Source organism: Tamandua tetradactyla, chromosome 13 (assembly GCF_023851605.1).
Source record: "Tamandua tetradactyla isolate mTamTet1 chromosome 13, mTamTet1.pri, whole genome shotgun sequence".
Taxonomy (NCBI): Eukaryota; Metazoa; Chordata; class Mammalia; order Pilosa; family Myrmecophagidae; genus Tamandua; species Tamandua tetradactyla.
This window is the reverse complement of record NC_135339.1, coordinates 33,308-45,937: the sequence shown is the minus strand read 5'-3', so window position 1 is coordinate 45,937 and position 12,630 is coordinate 33,308. Positions and strand designations below refer to the sequence as shown.

At 47.0% G+C, this 12,630-nt stretch overlaps 1 protein-coding gene across 1 annotated transcript; it reads right to left on the bottom strand.

Annotated features, from left to right (window-relative positions):
* Positions 1-610: 610 nt before the first annotated feature.
* LOC143653458 (histone-lysine N-methyltransferase PRDM9-like) lies at positions 611-11,504 on the bottom strand. Its single transcript, XM_077124484.1, has 10 exons — positions 11,398-11,504; positions 10,962-11,085; positions 10,603-10,710; positions 9,308-9,357; positions 7,438-7,552; positions 6,634-6,735; positions 6,142-6,413; positions 5,738-5,805; positions 4,683-4,876; positions 611-2,939 (listed from the first exon to the last, which is right to left on the bottom strand). Exons 1-10 carry the CDS (start codon positions 11,458-11,460, stop codon positions 1,729-1,731), a joined length of 2,307 nt encoding a protein of 768 aa, XP_076980599.1. The 5' UTR covers positions 11,461-11,504; the 3' UTR covers positions 611-1,728.
* Positions 11,505-12,630: the final 1,126 nt, after the last annotated feature.

Below are 12,630 nucleotides of genomic sequence, written 5' to 3'. Positions count from 1 at the left end.
AGGATTTTTTTAGAGGTTATTTGGGGCCCTCATCCTCGATGATGGGAGAAGAGACAGCAGTTCCTTGCCATAATAGTCTGCATTGATCAGAGAAGGTACAGAGCCAAGAGAGTGCTTGCACTTTACTGCCAACAAAATTAACTGTTTCTTAATGTTAATCTCTCTGAGCACACTTTCCCATGGAGTTTAACCTTGGGAAGAGACTGAAGGCACAGAGCTGAGAGAGCATGTGCAGGAATGCACATAATTGCTAACAAAGTTGGAGGAGTTGGAAGATATTGAAAAATGCAAAAACATTGTTACAACCCTGGGCCACCTTTCAAGTCAGCCAGGTTTGGTGTTCTCAGGGGCACCTAGCTGCCTGAAGGGGGAAGGGGAGAAGGCAGGTGGGGAAAGTTGCACCTAGCCTTGGAGACAATCATGCCTGTCAAGCAGAGAAGGAAATGGCCCTTGAGGGAGCCTGGCCAATAAGTCACCAGAACCAGGGGAAAGTTCTTCCCCCTGCAGTGTCCCTCAGCACTTAGAGATGAGAGGCAGTGACCAGGTAACTGACACAGCTGAACTTCTCCCCCTGCCTCCCCACCCCCAGGTTCACTTACGGGTTCTGGGCACCAGTAGCCTGTATAAGCTGTTCCTCATTCCATGGGAATCTAAGTCTCTGAGGTCATGGAATGCGAAGGCTGGGGATAGGGGGTGGGGGTGACATGGCTGAAGAGCTTAACCTGGGGGATGCTGTACTGGAAAGGGTGTGGCCAGGGGCCCTAGGCTCTGAACCAAGGTGACCTGGGGCAGGGCTTAGAGGCCCTAGGTTCTGAGGACTATTGCAACATTGAGGACTGTTAGAGATGCGCTGGCAGTATGTGGTTTAGGGGTTCTGGGGATGGAGGACAGAGACTGAGCTCCAAGAGAGAACAAGGTGCAGAGACAGAAGGTAAAGCAGGAGGCAAGAGGCATTAGGAGGGTCCATGGTAGCATAGTGTCCATCAGGAGAGGCTGTACTTCCCAGGGCACCAGGGGGTTCTTTGCTTGAGCTAACTCTCAAAGCCTAGCTTTCTCTCTCTGGTCCAAGAATCACTTCTCTAATATTTTAACTAAATTGCCTCTAGACTTAGGTCCTTTCAAGCGTTGAATTCCTGTGGAAAACTGGGCTGAGAGAGTGAGTTCTCTGTGCTTGTCATGACTCCTCAGTCATCACTGATTGTGTGTGAGTGAGTGTGGCATATGGTTTGGACTATAGCCCTTTTTAGAGGCAAAATTTATTAGCACAAATGGCAAAAACCAAACACAAATAGAAAACACCAAAAGGGTTAGGGTTTGTGTGAGAAAGGAAACTTCAACATGGCAATCCTTTGATCACTTAAGGAACCTTCTTTGATTTTCTATTTCATCCCTTGTCATGGAGGCAGAATTTGTGAAACTAGTTATTTCTACTCTCTTTATAGTATAGAGTGTAAGGGGTCAGAAGTCTTGCTCAGAAGCTACTCAGGGCTGGGATGGTGGAGGTGTGGGGTGACACATTTCATCCTCTTATGGCTGTTGAAATGTGATTTACTGCTAGACTCCCCCACTCTCCCTGCAGACATAGGGCTTCACCCCTGAGTGTGTCCTCTGGTGTCTGGTGAGGTGTGAGTTATCACTAAAGCCTCGCTCACACTCCCTGCAGACATAGGGCTTCTCCCCTGAGTGTGTCCTCTGGTGGGTGGTGAGGGCTGACTTATCACTAGTGCCTCACCTACACTCCCTGCAGACATAGGGCTTCTCCCCTGTGTGTGTCCTCTGGTGGGTGATGAGGGTTGACTTAACAGTAAAGCCTCGCCCACACTCCCTGCAGACATAGGGCTTCTCCCCTGTGTGTGTCCTCTGGTGTCTGGTGAGGTGTGAGTTAACACTAAAGCCTCGCCCACACTCCCTGCAGACATAGGGCTTCTCCCCTGTGTGTGTCCTCTGGTGGGTGGTGAGGGCTGACTTATCACTAAAGCCTCGCCCACACTCCCTGCAGACATAGGGCTTCTCCCCTGTGTGTGTCCTCTGGTGGGTGGTGAGGGCTGACTTATCACTAAAGCCTCTCCCACACTCCCTGCAGACATAGGGCTTCTCCCCTGTGTGTGTCCTCTGGTGTCTAGTGAGGTGTGAGTTAACACTAAAGCCTCGCCCACACTCCCTGCAGACATAGGGCTTCTCCCCTGTGTGTGTCCTCTGGTGGGTGGTGAGGGCTGACTTATCACTAAAGCCTCGCCCACACTCCCTGCAGACATAGGGCTTCTCCCCTGTGTGTGTCCTCTGGTGTCTGGTGAGGTGTGAGTTAACACTAAAGCCTCGCCCACACTCCCTGCAGACATAGGGCTTCTCCCCTGTGTGTATCCTCTGGTGGGTGGTGAGGGCTGACTTAGCACTAAAGCCTCGCCCACACTCCCTGCAGACGTAGTGCTTATCACCTGAGTGTGTCCTCTGGTGGGTGGTGAGGGCTGACTTAACACTAAAAGCCTGCTCATACTCTGCACACTTGATTCTTGCAGTTTTTAAGATTTCTACTCCCACGAATAATGTCCCTGTTTTTTCAGGATTCATTATCTGGTCTTGGCTGGGCTCTATCTCCATTGTTTTCTCACCCTCCCTAGAGCTTCTCATTTGTCCCTTGCGTGGGCTGGAGTAGGCCCCTGAAATCCCTGCCTGCCTTATGCTTTCAAACAAGGGTTTGGATGTTTTCTCTGTCTCTTGACTTTCCACTTTGTTGTTCCAGCTGCATTGATCAGAACACTGCTGGTGCTGATGTGTCTGCTCTCCTGGCCTGTGGTCCTGTGGCTGGAGGTGCTTTCTTGCATAAGTTGCTGGGAAGATCTGAGAGGGGTGATTGCGTTGTACATGCTGGCTGAGGAATTTCTCAGTGGAGAAGGCCAGACGGCAGGAGGGACACGGATAGATCTCTGGCTTTACTTTTGCTGAAAGAGAAAGTTATTAGTCAGGGTATATATGAATAAGGGCACCTGGGATGTCTGCCTTGGGTAAGATCTTGGGTAAGATCTACCCACTAACCACCTTTGATGATTAGCAATACAAACTTTGTCTCCCACAGAGTCTTCCTTTATAGTTCCATTATTCTATTCCAATTTTATTCATTACACCTTCTTCAGCAATCCAGAAAACCCATCAAGGAACTTTTCTGCATATCAGCTAGACTAGAGACCTTCAGTAGCATCACAGGCTGCTTCACTGCCTACACTGCTGTGAGCCTTTCCCCAGATACTATATGTCTTCTAAGCCACATCACTCACCATGATAGTGTCTGCATCTTTTTATTCTATTGAAAACTGACATTCTTGATGACCTGGGGAAATTCCTTAGTGTCTTTGCCTATGAAGGGAAGGGAGCCACTGAGTTAGGATCCACTTAGCCTGGAGTCCCCAAATGTCAAGGCAATGTGGAACAGTGGTTAAAGAACATTTGTGAGTAATATACACTTGAGTCTTCCCACTCAAAATCACATATTTGAGAGCCACTGTGTGCCAGGTCCTTGATCAGGAAGTGGGAGCCAGACAGAGTTGGCTAAAGGCCTCTGGCACCTGCTGCCCCTAGTTTGTGACATGGTTCTCTCCTGGTTTCCCACAAATTACAGAATGAAAATATATGTGTCCATGGTCTCAGGCCTCACACCTTGTCCTCATACATGATTTCCTTCATTCACTCCTAACCTAGTATAATATCCCCAATCAGACTTCGCATCCCTCTTGACTCCCACCTTAGCCTCCACCTCTGAGTGGCTCCCATTGCAGTCTGTCTTATAATATTAAGCAAGTTGTTGCAGCCCAACTGAAACTCACACTGGTCTCCATCTCTCTTGGAATCACCCCCAGTTTCTTAGTTTGATGCATAGGCTCTCCACTTGCAGGCTTCTGTGCACTTTTCTGACCTTAGTTCCTACACTCTCTGCTTCCTTCACCAGACTTATTCCATGTGGTCTCTTCATCCCACAGATATTTGCTGATCTCAGTCCACCTTCTTGTAAGACTCTGCTCAAATGTATCTCCCAGAAAGAGATCTTCCCTGAGTGTCCTCTGCAACACCCAGCCCCTCACTCTAACCCCTGGGCCCTTTCCTTGGATTGCTGCTCTTCAGACACTAACAGCCGAAGATATATATACTCAGGCGTATGCATATGCCTGGATGTGTGAATGTAACATCCATATATATTATCTGTTTCCTTCATTTGTGTCAGCTGATTGAGAGCAGGTACACTGATGTTCTGGTTCAGTCTTAATTTCTAGTTCCTGAACACTATCTGGCATGAAGTGAGAATTTACATGGTAATTAATTAAAACAATGAATAAATGAATAAAAATGTACTCAAATTAATTAGAAATGTGGGGAAATTAAGAGACAGCCAAAAGAACCAGAAGAAACCTGCCTTGAGGAGAGCTGGTAGGTGCCTGAGAACTTGTGTTTGCCTCTAGACCCTTCAGCACTAATTCTTTTATATATTTTGTGTACAAAGGATTAACAAATAAAATCAGAAAAAAATAAAAATTGTCCCAATGAGTCAAAGCCAAATATAGTGAATTCTTAATTTTTGAAGCATCTGACTTGAAATTTTAGTGACTTTAGACTCTCCTTAAAAATTGGACTGCAAAAATTTACAAGACAGAGGATTCTTTCTTCCCTTTTTAGAGAAAGATGATGGTGCCCACCTTTCTCTGCTGTGAGCTCTTTCTTCCACTTGCTGCCCCACTTGATGCCGAGCTCCTGGCCATACTCATCCCCATACCAGACCAGCAGTTCACAGCCAGGTCGGATGGTCCGGCACGTCCTGTAGAAGATCTGCCTGTGGTACTGAAAGGCCACCAGATTCTGCTCCTCATCGTCCCGGGCACAGTTCACGTACCTGAGGTGACGCAGAGCCAGGGTAAGCAAACAATGGGCGATGTGTTTCGATGTTCTTTAAGATCTGTGCCTGCTCCCACTGATATTCAAGGCCCTCCCACTCTGTTACTGCCCCTCCTGCCCCCACTGTTCCTCAGGGAACGTTCTGTTCACAGCCTGGTTCCTTTCATGACTTATGTGAATTCCCACCTCTCAACCCTACTCATTCTGCCCAGGATGGTCTTCTCCCTCAGCCCAATTCCAGACAGCCACAAAACAGTGATCTCCAGCATCCCCACACTCTAAATTAATTTTTTTAATGCTGCAGAACTTGGTATTTGATCAGGTATTCTGCTTCTAAGTTACTACACATCATTCAATTCTCAGCCCAAATTTATCTTCTTTTGAGGGGCTTTTCTCTAATCTCCTCATTTGACCTAAGGTACACCTGCCTCCTCCAGGTTCCTAGAGAAACCTGGTGGTTTCTTTGTCTTAGCATGATAACATAGAATAATAACAGTTCATTCACATTTTATATACCCTGATAAAATGAGAGACCCTCGAGGAGAGGGGCTGGGTCACGCCACACACGTACCCATGAGCATACCGTGACACACTCTTGTGCAGCCTTCAGCACCTAGTTTTAATTTCACAGGGGCCGAAAAGATTTTGTCTAGTGCAGAGGTTTATGGATAGATGACGTCTAGTATATATTTTTATCTTCTTGTTTCTAAGTGTCTCAAGATATGAAAGAGTGTCAAATGGAGAAAAAAAATAACCAAGGATTTAAAAGCTACTGAGGAGGCATGCCTGAGTAGGAAAGGGACCTGGGCTTGTGAGATATGAATTTCCTTCTGGAAACCCAATAATCTATTGTCCTTACCTCATCCAGTTGGACCAAGATTCATCCTTTCCATCCACATACTCATAGCAGTTTCTTCCCTTAGTGATCTGAATTTTAGAAAAATAAGTTAAAGGGATTTTTGTGTAATGATCAGAATTACTTTACCACCACCCTGTAAGGATTCATCAGTTTGTTACCACATGGCATGCTCCTTTTCACCATCTACACATCTGCATCAACTTGTCATAGTAGACACTTCTACTGCCATTTCTTGGTATCAGTACCACTCAGCTCCCACAGACCCCCTGATCCTTAGAGAGGAGTTCCACATTCATGCAAAGACCACTCAGTCATCCCCATGCATATAGGAGGCAATGACCCACCAGAGGCGGGGAAGGGATGTGGGAACCCAGAGGACAAGGGGAGGGGCAGGTGCTTCTCACCAGCCAGGAGTATCCGCTCTTAGCTGCCTCTTCATCTTCTATTACATGGCCCTCATAGGGGCCAAAGTGCAGACCCAAAGGCAGATTGGACACCTCGTTCCACACTCCAAGCCCTGCTTCTGGGATGCCCGAAGGTCCAATCCTCAGTCCAGGAGGCAGAGTGAGGGCTGAGCGATTGGGGTGCCCCTTGTCCACTACATTGTCCTTTACAAATGTTGGGGGCCCATGAACAGGACAGTTGTCAATGAAAAAATTTTGACATTTTTCGCAGTCTGGAGGAGGAATTGGGATTGGGATTAGGGGAAGGGCAGGATATGTGTATATTCCTGGACGTAAAGAACAGGGAGCAGGTAGAGCCCAGGAGCTTACATTATTAAGCCTCAGTCCTATATTCCAAGTCACTAGAGGGAATAATTGGGAACTAAATGATGAGATGAAATTATTGTTCCAGAATATAAGTGTTCTCTGTGAGTAGAGCAGGGGCTCACTTACAGAGGTAGTCATCATCCTGGGGCTCCCTGACCTCCTCATACGCAAGGCCCTTTCTTTCTCTCAGGCCGTACATCTTCACTTCAATCTCCTTTCTTCTGGGCTCTAAGGAGAGCAGGTGAGTGAGTTTGGTGCGATGTGGAATGCTAGTCCCTGTTTTATCAGAAAATGTGAAATCTCCTGCCACTAAATCATCACTTCTCCTATGTATTCTGTCCCACCCCCACCCTGCCCCCAAAACTGTTGGTTCAGAGACTAAGATACCACAACCACACTGACTACTGATGACTAATCCAATTTTAGATTCTGGCTCCTCTCATTATCAGGTTTAATTTCCCAACCTTCTTACTTAAAAAAGTTTCATCCACACATTTATTCACTCAGAAAAATTTCCTTGCCTGCATATTATGTGTTGGGCATTGAGTGAAGGCTGGGCATACAACACTGAAGAAGGTAAGGTCCTGAACACCACAGGTGAATTTATTGGACACCTTGCAGTTGTCAGGTCTTTTATATTCAATTTAATGTTCTCAAGCAATATTTAAGCTCTGTGTCTTTATCTCTATTTTACAGATTAGGAATCTGGAGCCAACAATGTAGATCTTCCCCACATCCCAACTTTTTAATATAGACTGTAACCTAAGCATGTTACCTTGAAGTTAATGTGCTTGCTGTTCAACACTTCTGGGCTGAGCTTGGTCCAGCTTAACCCAGGCCTGTCCAAAGTCCGTCCCACAAGCCCAGACCATACTTATGGACCTTTCTAGAAGAGTTCAAGGAACTAGTTCCCATAATAGTTTCTCTTACTCAATTTTCGTCTAGGATGCTGTCCAAAGACTCTTGCTTCTCCAGTAGGGGATGCCAGCTTCTGGAACTGCTCTGAGACAGTAGTGTTTGGCAAATTTGCCATTCCTGATAATTCCTTCAAAATAGATTCATTACTTGTGAGTACCCTGGACACTCCCTTTAATAGGAGAGTCACATATTAAAAGACAACAAGCATTTCCTTAGTGCTTTAAAAAGGACTGTGCCATACTCAATACATGACCTTAACTGGTACTTTAAGAGCCCTTGGAGGTACCTGGAGAGAATGAGGGCCAGAAGGAAGAGGAAGAGCTAAGAGGTAGTGAGTCCAGAACTAGAACTTATGTTTTCAGGCCCTTTCTTTTCAATTTCTCTCAAATGTCTCCCTCTAAGTGTGAATAAGGTAGAGAGAAGGTTTGGGAAGAGCAACTAGAGAACCAACAAGGTCTACAAAAGAAGGGAGTAAGTGCTACAGAAAGAGAGGAAAAGGACATTTGATGAGAGAAAATGTAGAAAAGTACAGAGGGGACAAAACACATCTGGAAAATGAGGGCGATGAAGAAATGAAATTGGGAACAAAACAAAGAAATGGCTGGCAGAAATTTATCTGTACAACAAAGAAAGCATTGCTAAATGTTGCAAATTGGCATATCCTGGAAAGAATGTTTGACTTCGGAATTACATTTACTGGTTCCTGGTAAAGGTGTACATTAGCTTATTCTCTTGATGTTCCCTCAGTTTCCTTATCTATAAATGGGCACATGTCCTAATTCATAAGGTCATACTGAATGTTAGATGTAATAATGCTCACAAGAGTTGTGTGAGCTATTGGATAAAGTATACATATGAGTTATTAATAATTTTTCTCATAGTCCTGCTATAAAATCACCTCCTCAACCATGTCTATAGTTGAAATCTAGTTTATAGATATGATCTTCAGCATTCCTTAACTTTTTCACTCCTAATTTAATCTGTAAATACAGAAACATTCAGAAAATATTCAGAGAGCTTTCAAAGTGCCCTGAACTAGGCCTGGGACTTCTGAGATGAATCTGACATGGTCTAGGCTCTCAAAGGGTTCACAACGCAGAGGGCAGGCAGGCTAAGCAAATGATTCTAAAAAATATGATAAAAATCAGAACCCAGAGGAAAGAACTTTGCTTCCTCCTACAGCAATGAACATTTGGAATCAATTCTAGAAGGATGTTTCCACTGAATAATGTGTGGCCATTATGAAGCCCTTAAGTCATTTTCCTGTTTCTCAAACCTGAAGCTCCTCAGGAATGGGGGCTCTTTCCTCTTATGAGAGTGGGAGCCCCAGACAGTGAGGGCCATCTGTCCTTCTTCGTTTGGGAACATCTACCATACAAATGTCGTTTTTATTTGCACATAATGGAATGACAAAGGAACCCTATCAAGTGTCTTAGAACATCTCTCACTTTAGCATGGCAGAGAAGAGCTGAGGTTTGAATCAGCTGCACATGTAGAGGAGACAGCCTGAACTTTATAAAACCACATAATGAGCAAGTAAGTGGTTTCGGGAAGAGACTTTGTGTTAGTCTCACCAGTGATACTCGGATCTCAGGCATATAGTTGAACATTTCTGTACCTCAGTTTCTTCATCTATAAAGTGGTGACAGTTTATAGTACCTATTTCCTAGAGTTGGTTTGTAAGGTTTTTCATATGAATGCTTAAAGTAAAGCCCAAAATAGTGCAAAAATAAAACAAGTGGTAGCTGTTATTGTTGCTGATTTGTACATTGTGTTAAAATGGTAAGCAGTTCCCAGGATAGTCTGCATATTCTCCTACTCTTATTTATCTTTGGACCCTTGAGGAAGGTATTCTTGACAATAGGATTTGGGGGAAACTTACCTTCTGGTGTTTCATCTGTTCTACTCTGAAGGTCACACAAAGATGTTTGACTAAAAGATGATGAGAAACTTGGTTGTTAAATGTTTCTGGACTCTGGAGATACTCACGTGGTAACATAGAACTTTGAACTAAAAAGTATTCAAGCATTACTCGAGGGTGATTTTAAAATGATTTCTGCAGTATTATTAATTAAGGCCTATGCTTCTACTGGAGCATCAAGTAGTTATTTTCTTAAAATGTTAAAAATATATATACACAAAACCTGATCTTTGCTTCATCTTGAATTCATAAGGTCAACATTACATTTATTTAAAAAAAAAGTAAATTGGGTTGGGAAATTTCTGAGTCCTGATGAAAATGTGTGATAAGCCAGGAAGAATGTATTTCCCTATGAAGACTCTCTTTTTCATGACCAACCAACACTAGACTTTCAGACCTCTTTTCAGAGCCAAAGGAACTTGAAATCTATACATGGGGGGTCATAGACCAGCTCCAAGTTAATTTATTCAGTTTAGGCAGACTAACTCCGTCTTCATCTAAGCCTCCTGTCTGAGCAGCTGGAAAGAAGTGAGCTTCTTATTTTATAAAGATTGGACATAGTTTTATCTACCATATGCTGGTAGATAAAAGAACAGGTTTGATTTGGGGAGAGAGGATTGTGTGCTGTGATTAAATAGATGTAAATAAATTATGTATTTTTACATAATATGTTAACCATTTCTTTAAGACATTTCATCTAAGACATTGAATTATTATGAAATTAGTATTAGAAAGCTTTTTGCTAGGTTTACAGTTTAACTGGCTTTAAGGCTTACTTAACTGCTCTTTGAGTAATTAACAATGTTTAGCAAAAACAATCTCCTTTTTGTTAAAAAAAAAAAATTTTAAGCAGATAGAAGAGGATGGAGAATGATACTGCAAAAACCTATTCACCCACTCTCATGCACTCAGACCTCAACGTTCTGCCACAGCTGCCTCAGACAATAAATGAAAAACTAACTAAGTCACAGCTAAACCCCTTGTTGGCCCTTCCTCCTTCTCTAGTCATGACAGCTATTCCAAATTTGGTATTTCTTATCCACGTTCAGATTTCATATATTTCGCATTCATTAGTGTATCTACAAATAATATGTTATTATTTTTCACATTTGGAAGCTTTATATGGTCTCTTACTGTATGTAACCTTTGCAAACTTTTAAGTGTTTGTTGAATACTTAGGTGTTTGAGTCAGCACCCTCTCCCTCTGCTTTTTCCGGAGAAGTGGCTGACACTTCCAAACTCTTCTGGCCCCTCACCTTGCTGCCTGGGTGTCCACTCTTCATCGGAATCTTCGGCATCATCCACCTGTGGTTTGATGGTCTGCCGGCGGTGACACATAAAAGCTGGGCGAGGGGCTCTGAGACCTGGAAAGGAGGAAACACGAAGGGTGGTGGTGATGCAGAGCGCCACAAAGCCTGAGGGGCCCAGTCAGATGGGCTGCGAGAGTCAGACAAGTTCGCATTCAGCCCTGCACTGGTGCAAAAACAAACTTTCCCTGCAGATTTTTCTCCACAGGGAAGGGAACTGTAGGCAGCTGCGGGCACCTAAGAGAGCCAGACTGCAGCAGGGTCAGAGGGCGGCTGGATAGGCAGCTCTGGGATCAGCTTCCCCTTACCTAAGGTAGTCAGCGCATCATAGTTCCTTTTCACGTTCCTGTAGCGGAGCTTCTCCCAGTCCCCCATCTCTGCCCACTCTTCCTTGGAGAAGTACGCAGAGATGTCTCGGAATGCATCCTTGGCCTAGAGAAGGTAACAGGTGCCACTGGGACTCCTTAGCACAGCTGCCTTACCACCTTGGGCAGCCTGTGAAATGGGGATTCGGGCCTTCCCTACACCCCAGATTTCCTCTTGGTAGCTGGGGGAGCACAGCATAGTCTCCTGCTTTCCCTGGGTTTGCGGAAGGTGTGCAAGGTGTGATGCTGGCCTCAGGGCAGGTGAGTGGCTGGCCTTGGCAGGTGTGACAGTGGCCTTGGCCCTCGGCTCCCAGTCAGCGACCAGGGGTGGGTGCCGGGGCTCTGCCCTCCCTGCGCCAGCCCGGCCCACGACTCTCACCCCGGGCTTCCGCCCTGCTCGCCCTGCAGCCTTCTCGCGGCTCTGCTGCGGTTCGGAGCTCATGCTGCGGGGGCTCCCGGGGCCCCCAGCCCCCAGCCCCGGGGCCAAGGCGCCTGCGGAGAAGAGAGGGAGCTGTGGGCGACGAGCGGGCGGGGCGTCCCCTGTCAGAGGGGTCCACCTGCCGGGGCCAGGGTCCTGCCGCAGCGAGGGGAAGCCGGCTTTCCTCATGGGAGGGCGGGGGTCCCCAGCCGAGGGTCTCTAGTCCGGGGTCCCCAGCCCGGGGGTCTCTAGTCCGGGGTCCCCAGCCCGGGGGTCTCTAGTCCGGGGTCCCCAGCCCGGGGGTCTCTAGTCCGGGGTCCCCAGCCCGGGGGTCTCTAGTCCGGGGTCCCCAGCCCGGGGGTCTCTAGTTCGGGGTCCCCAGCCCGGGGGTCTCTAGTCCGGGGTCCCCAGCCGGGGATCTCTAGCCCGGGGCTCTGGGGAACTCGGGGCGAGGCGGCCTGAGGGGACTGATGGGTCTTCCGGGACAAGGGGACGCGGCCTCCCTCGGGCTCCTCAGGCTGAGGAGATTGGGGGTCTCACGGGCTGAAGGACTGCCGGGTCTTCTGGGCTGAGACGAATTTGGATCCCTCAGAGGTAGGTGTTTTGGGGTCTCACAGGTGAGGGGATTTGGGGTCTCTCATTAAAGGCGTTTGGGGTTCCTGACACTGAGGTTTTTTGGGGTCCCTGAGGGAGAGAGGTTTGGGGGGGGATGTCAATCAGGTGGAGGAGGTTTTGTTTCTCGGAGGCGGGGAAATGGAGGTCTCTATGGCCGAGATTTAGGGTTTGTCCAGCTGAGGGGATCTGGGGACTCCTGGCCTGAGGGGCTTGCAGTTCGCAGGCTGGGGTGTTCGGTGGTCTTTGAGGCTGGGGAAATCGGGGCCGCTGGGCGCGAGGGTCAGGGTTTCTCAGGCAGAGGCGATCTGAGGCTGAGGGATTTGGAGCCTCTCAGGGGCATGGGCTCTAGGGTCTCCTAGCTGCAATTTGACGCTTTGGCCTGAGGGCTTATACAGGTTTCGCGAGGTCTGAAAGGCCGGGAGTTCTGTCGGAGTCTCCTGCTAGTTAGTCTTCTGAGCAGCCCCGAGCTTCCCGCGCTCAGGTGCCGACAGGTGGCGGAGGGTGAAAACCGAACTGTGGTGGGATTGTCAAGCACGAGCACCAATCAGAACCGCGAGCAGAACGGCCAGGCCAATCGGT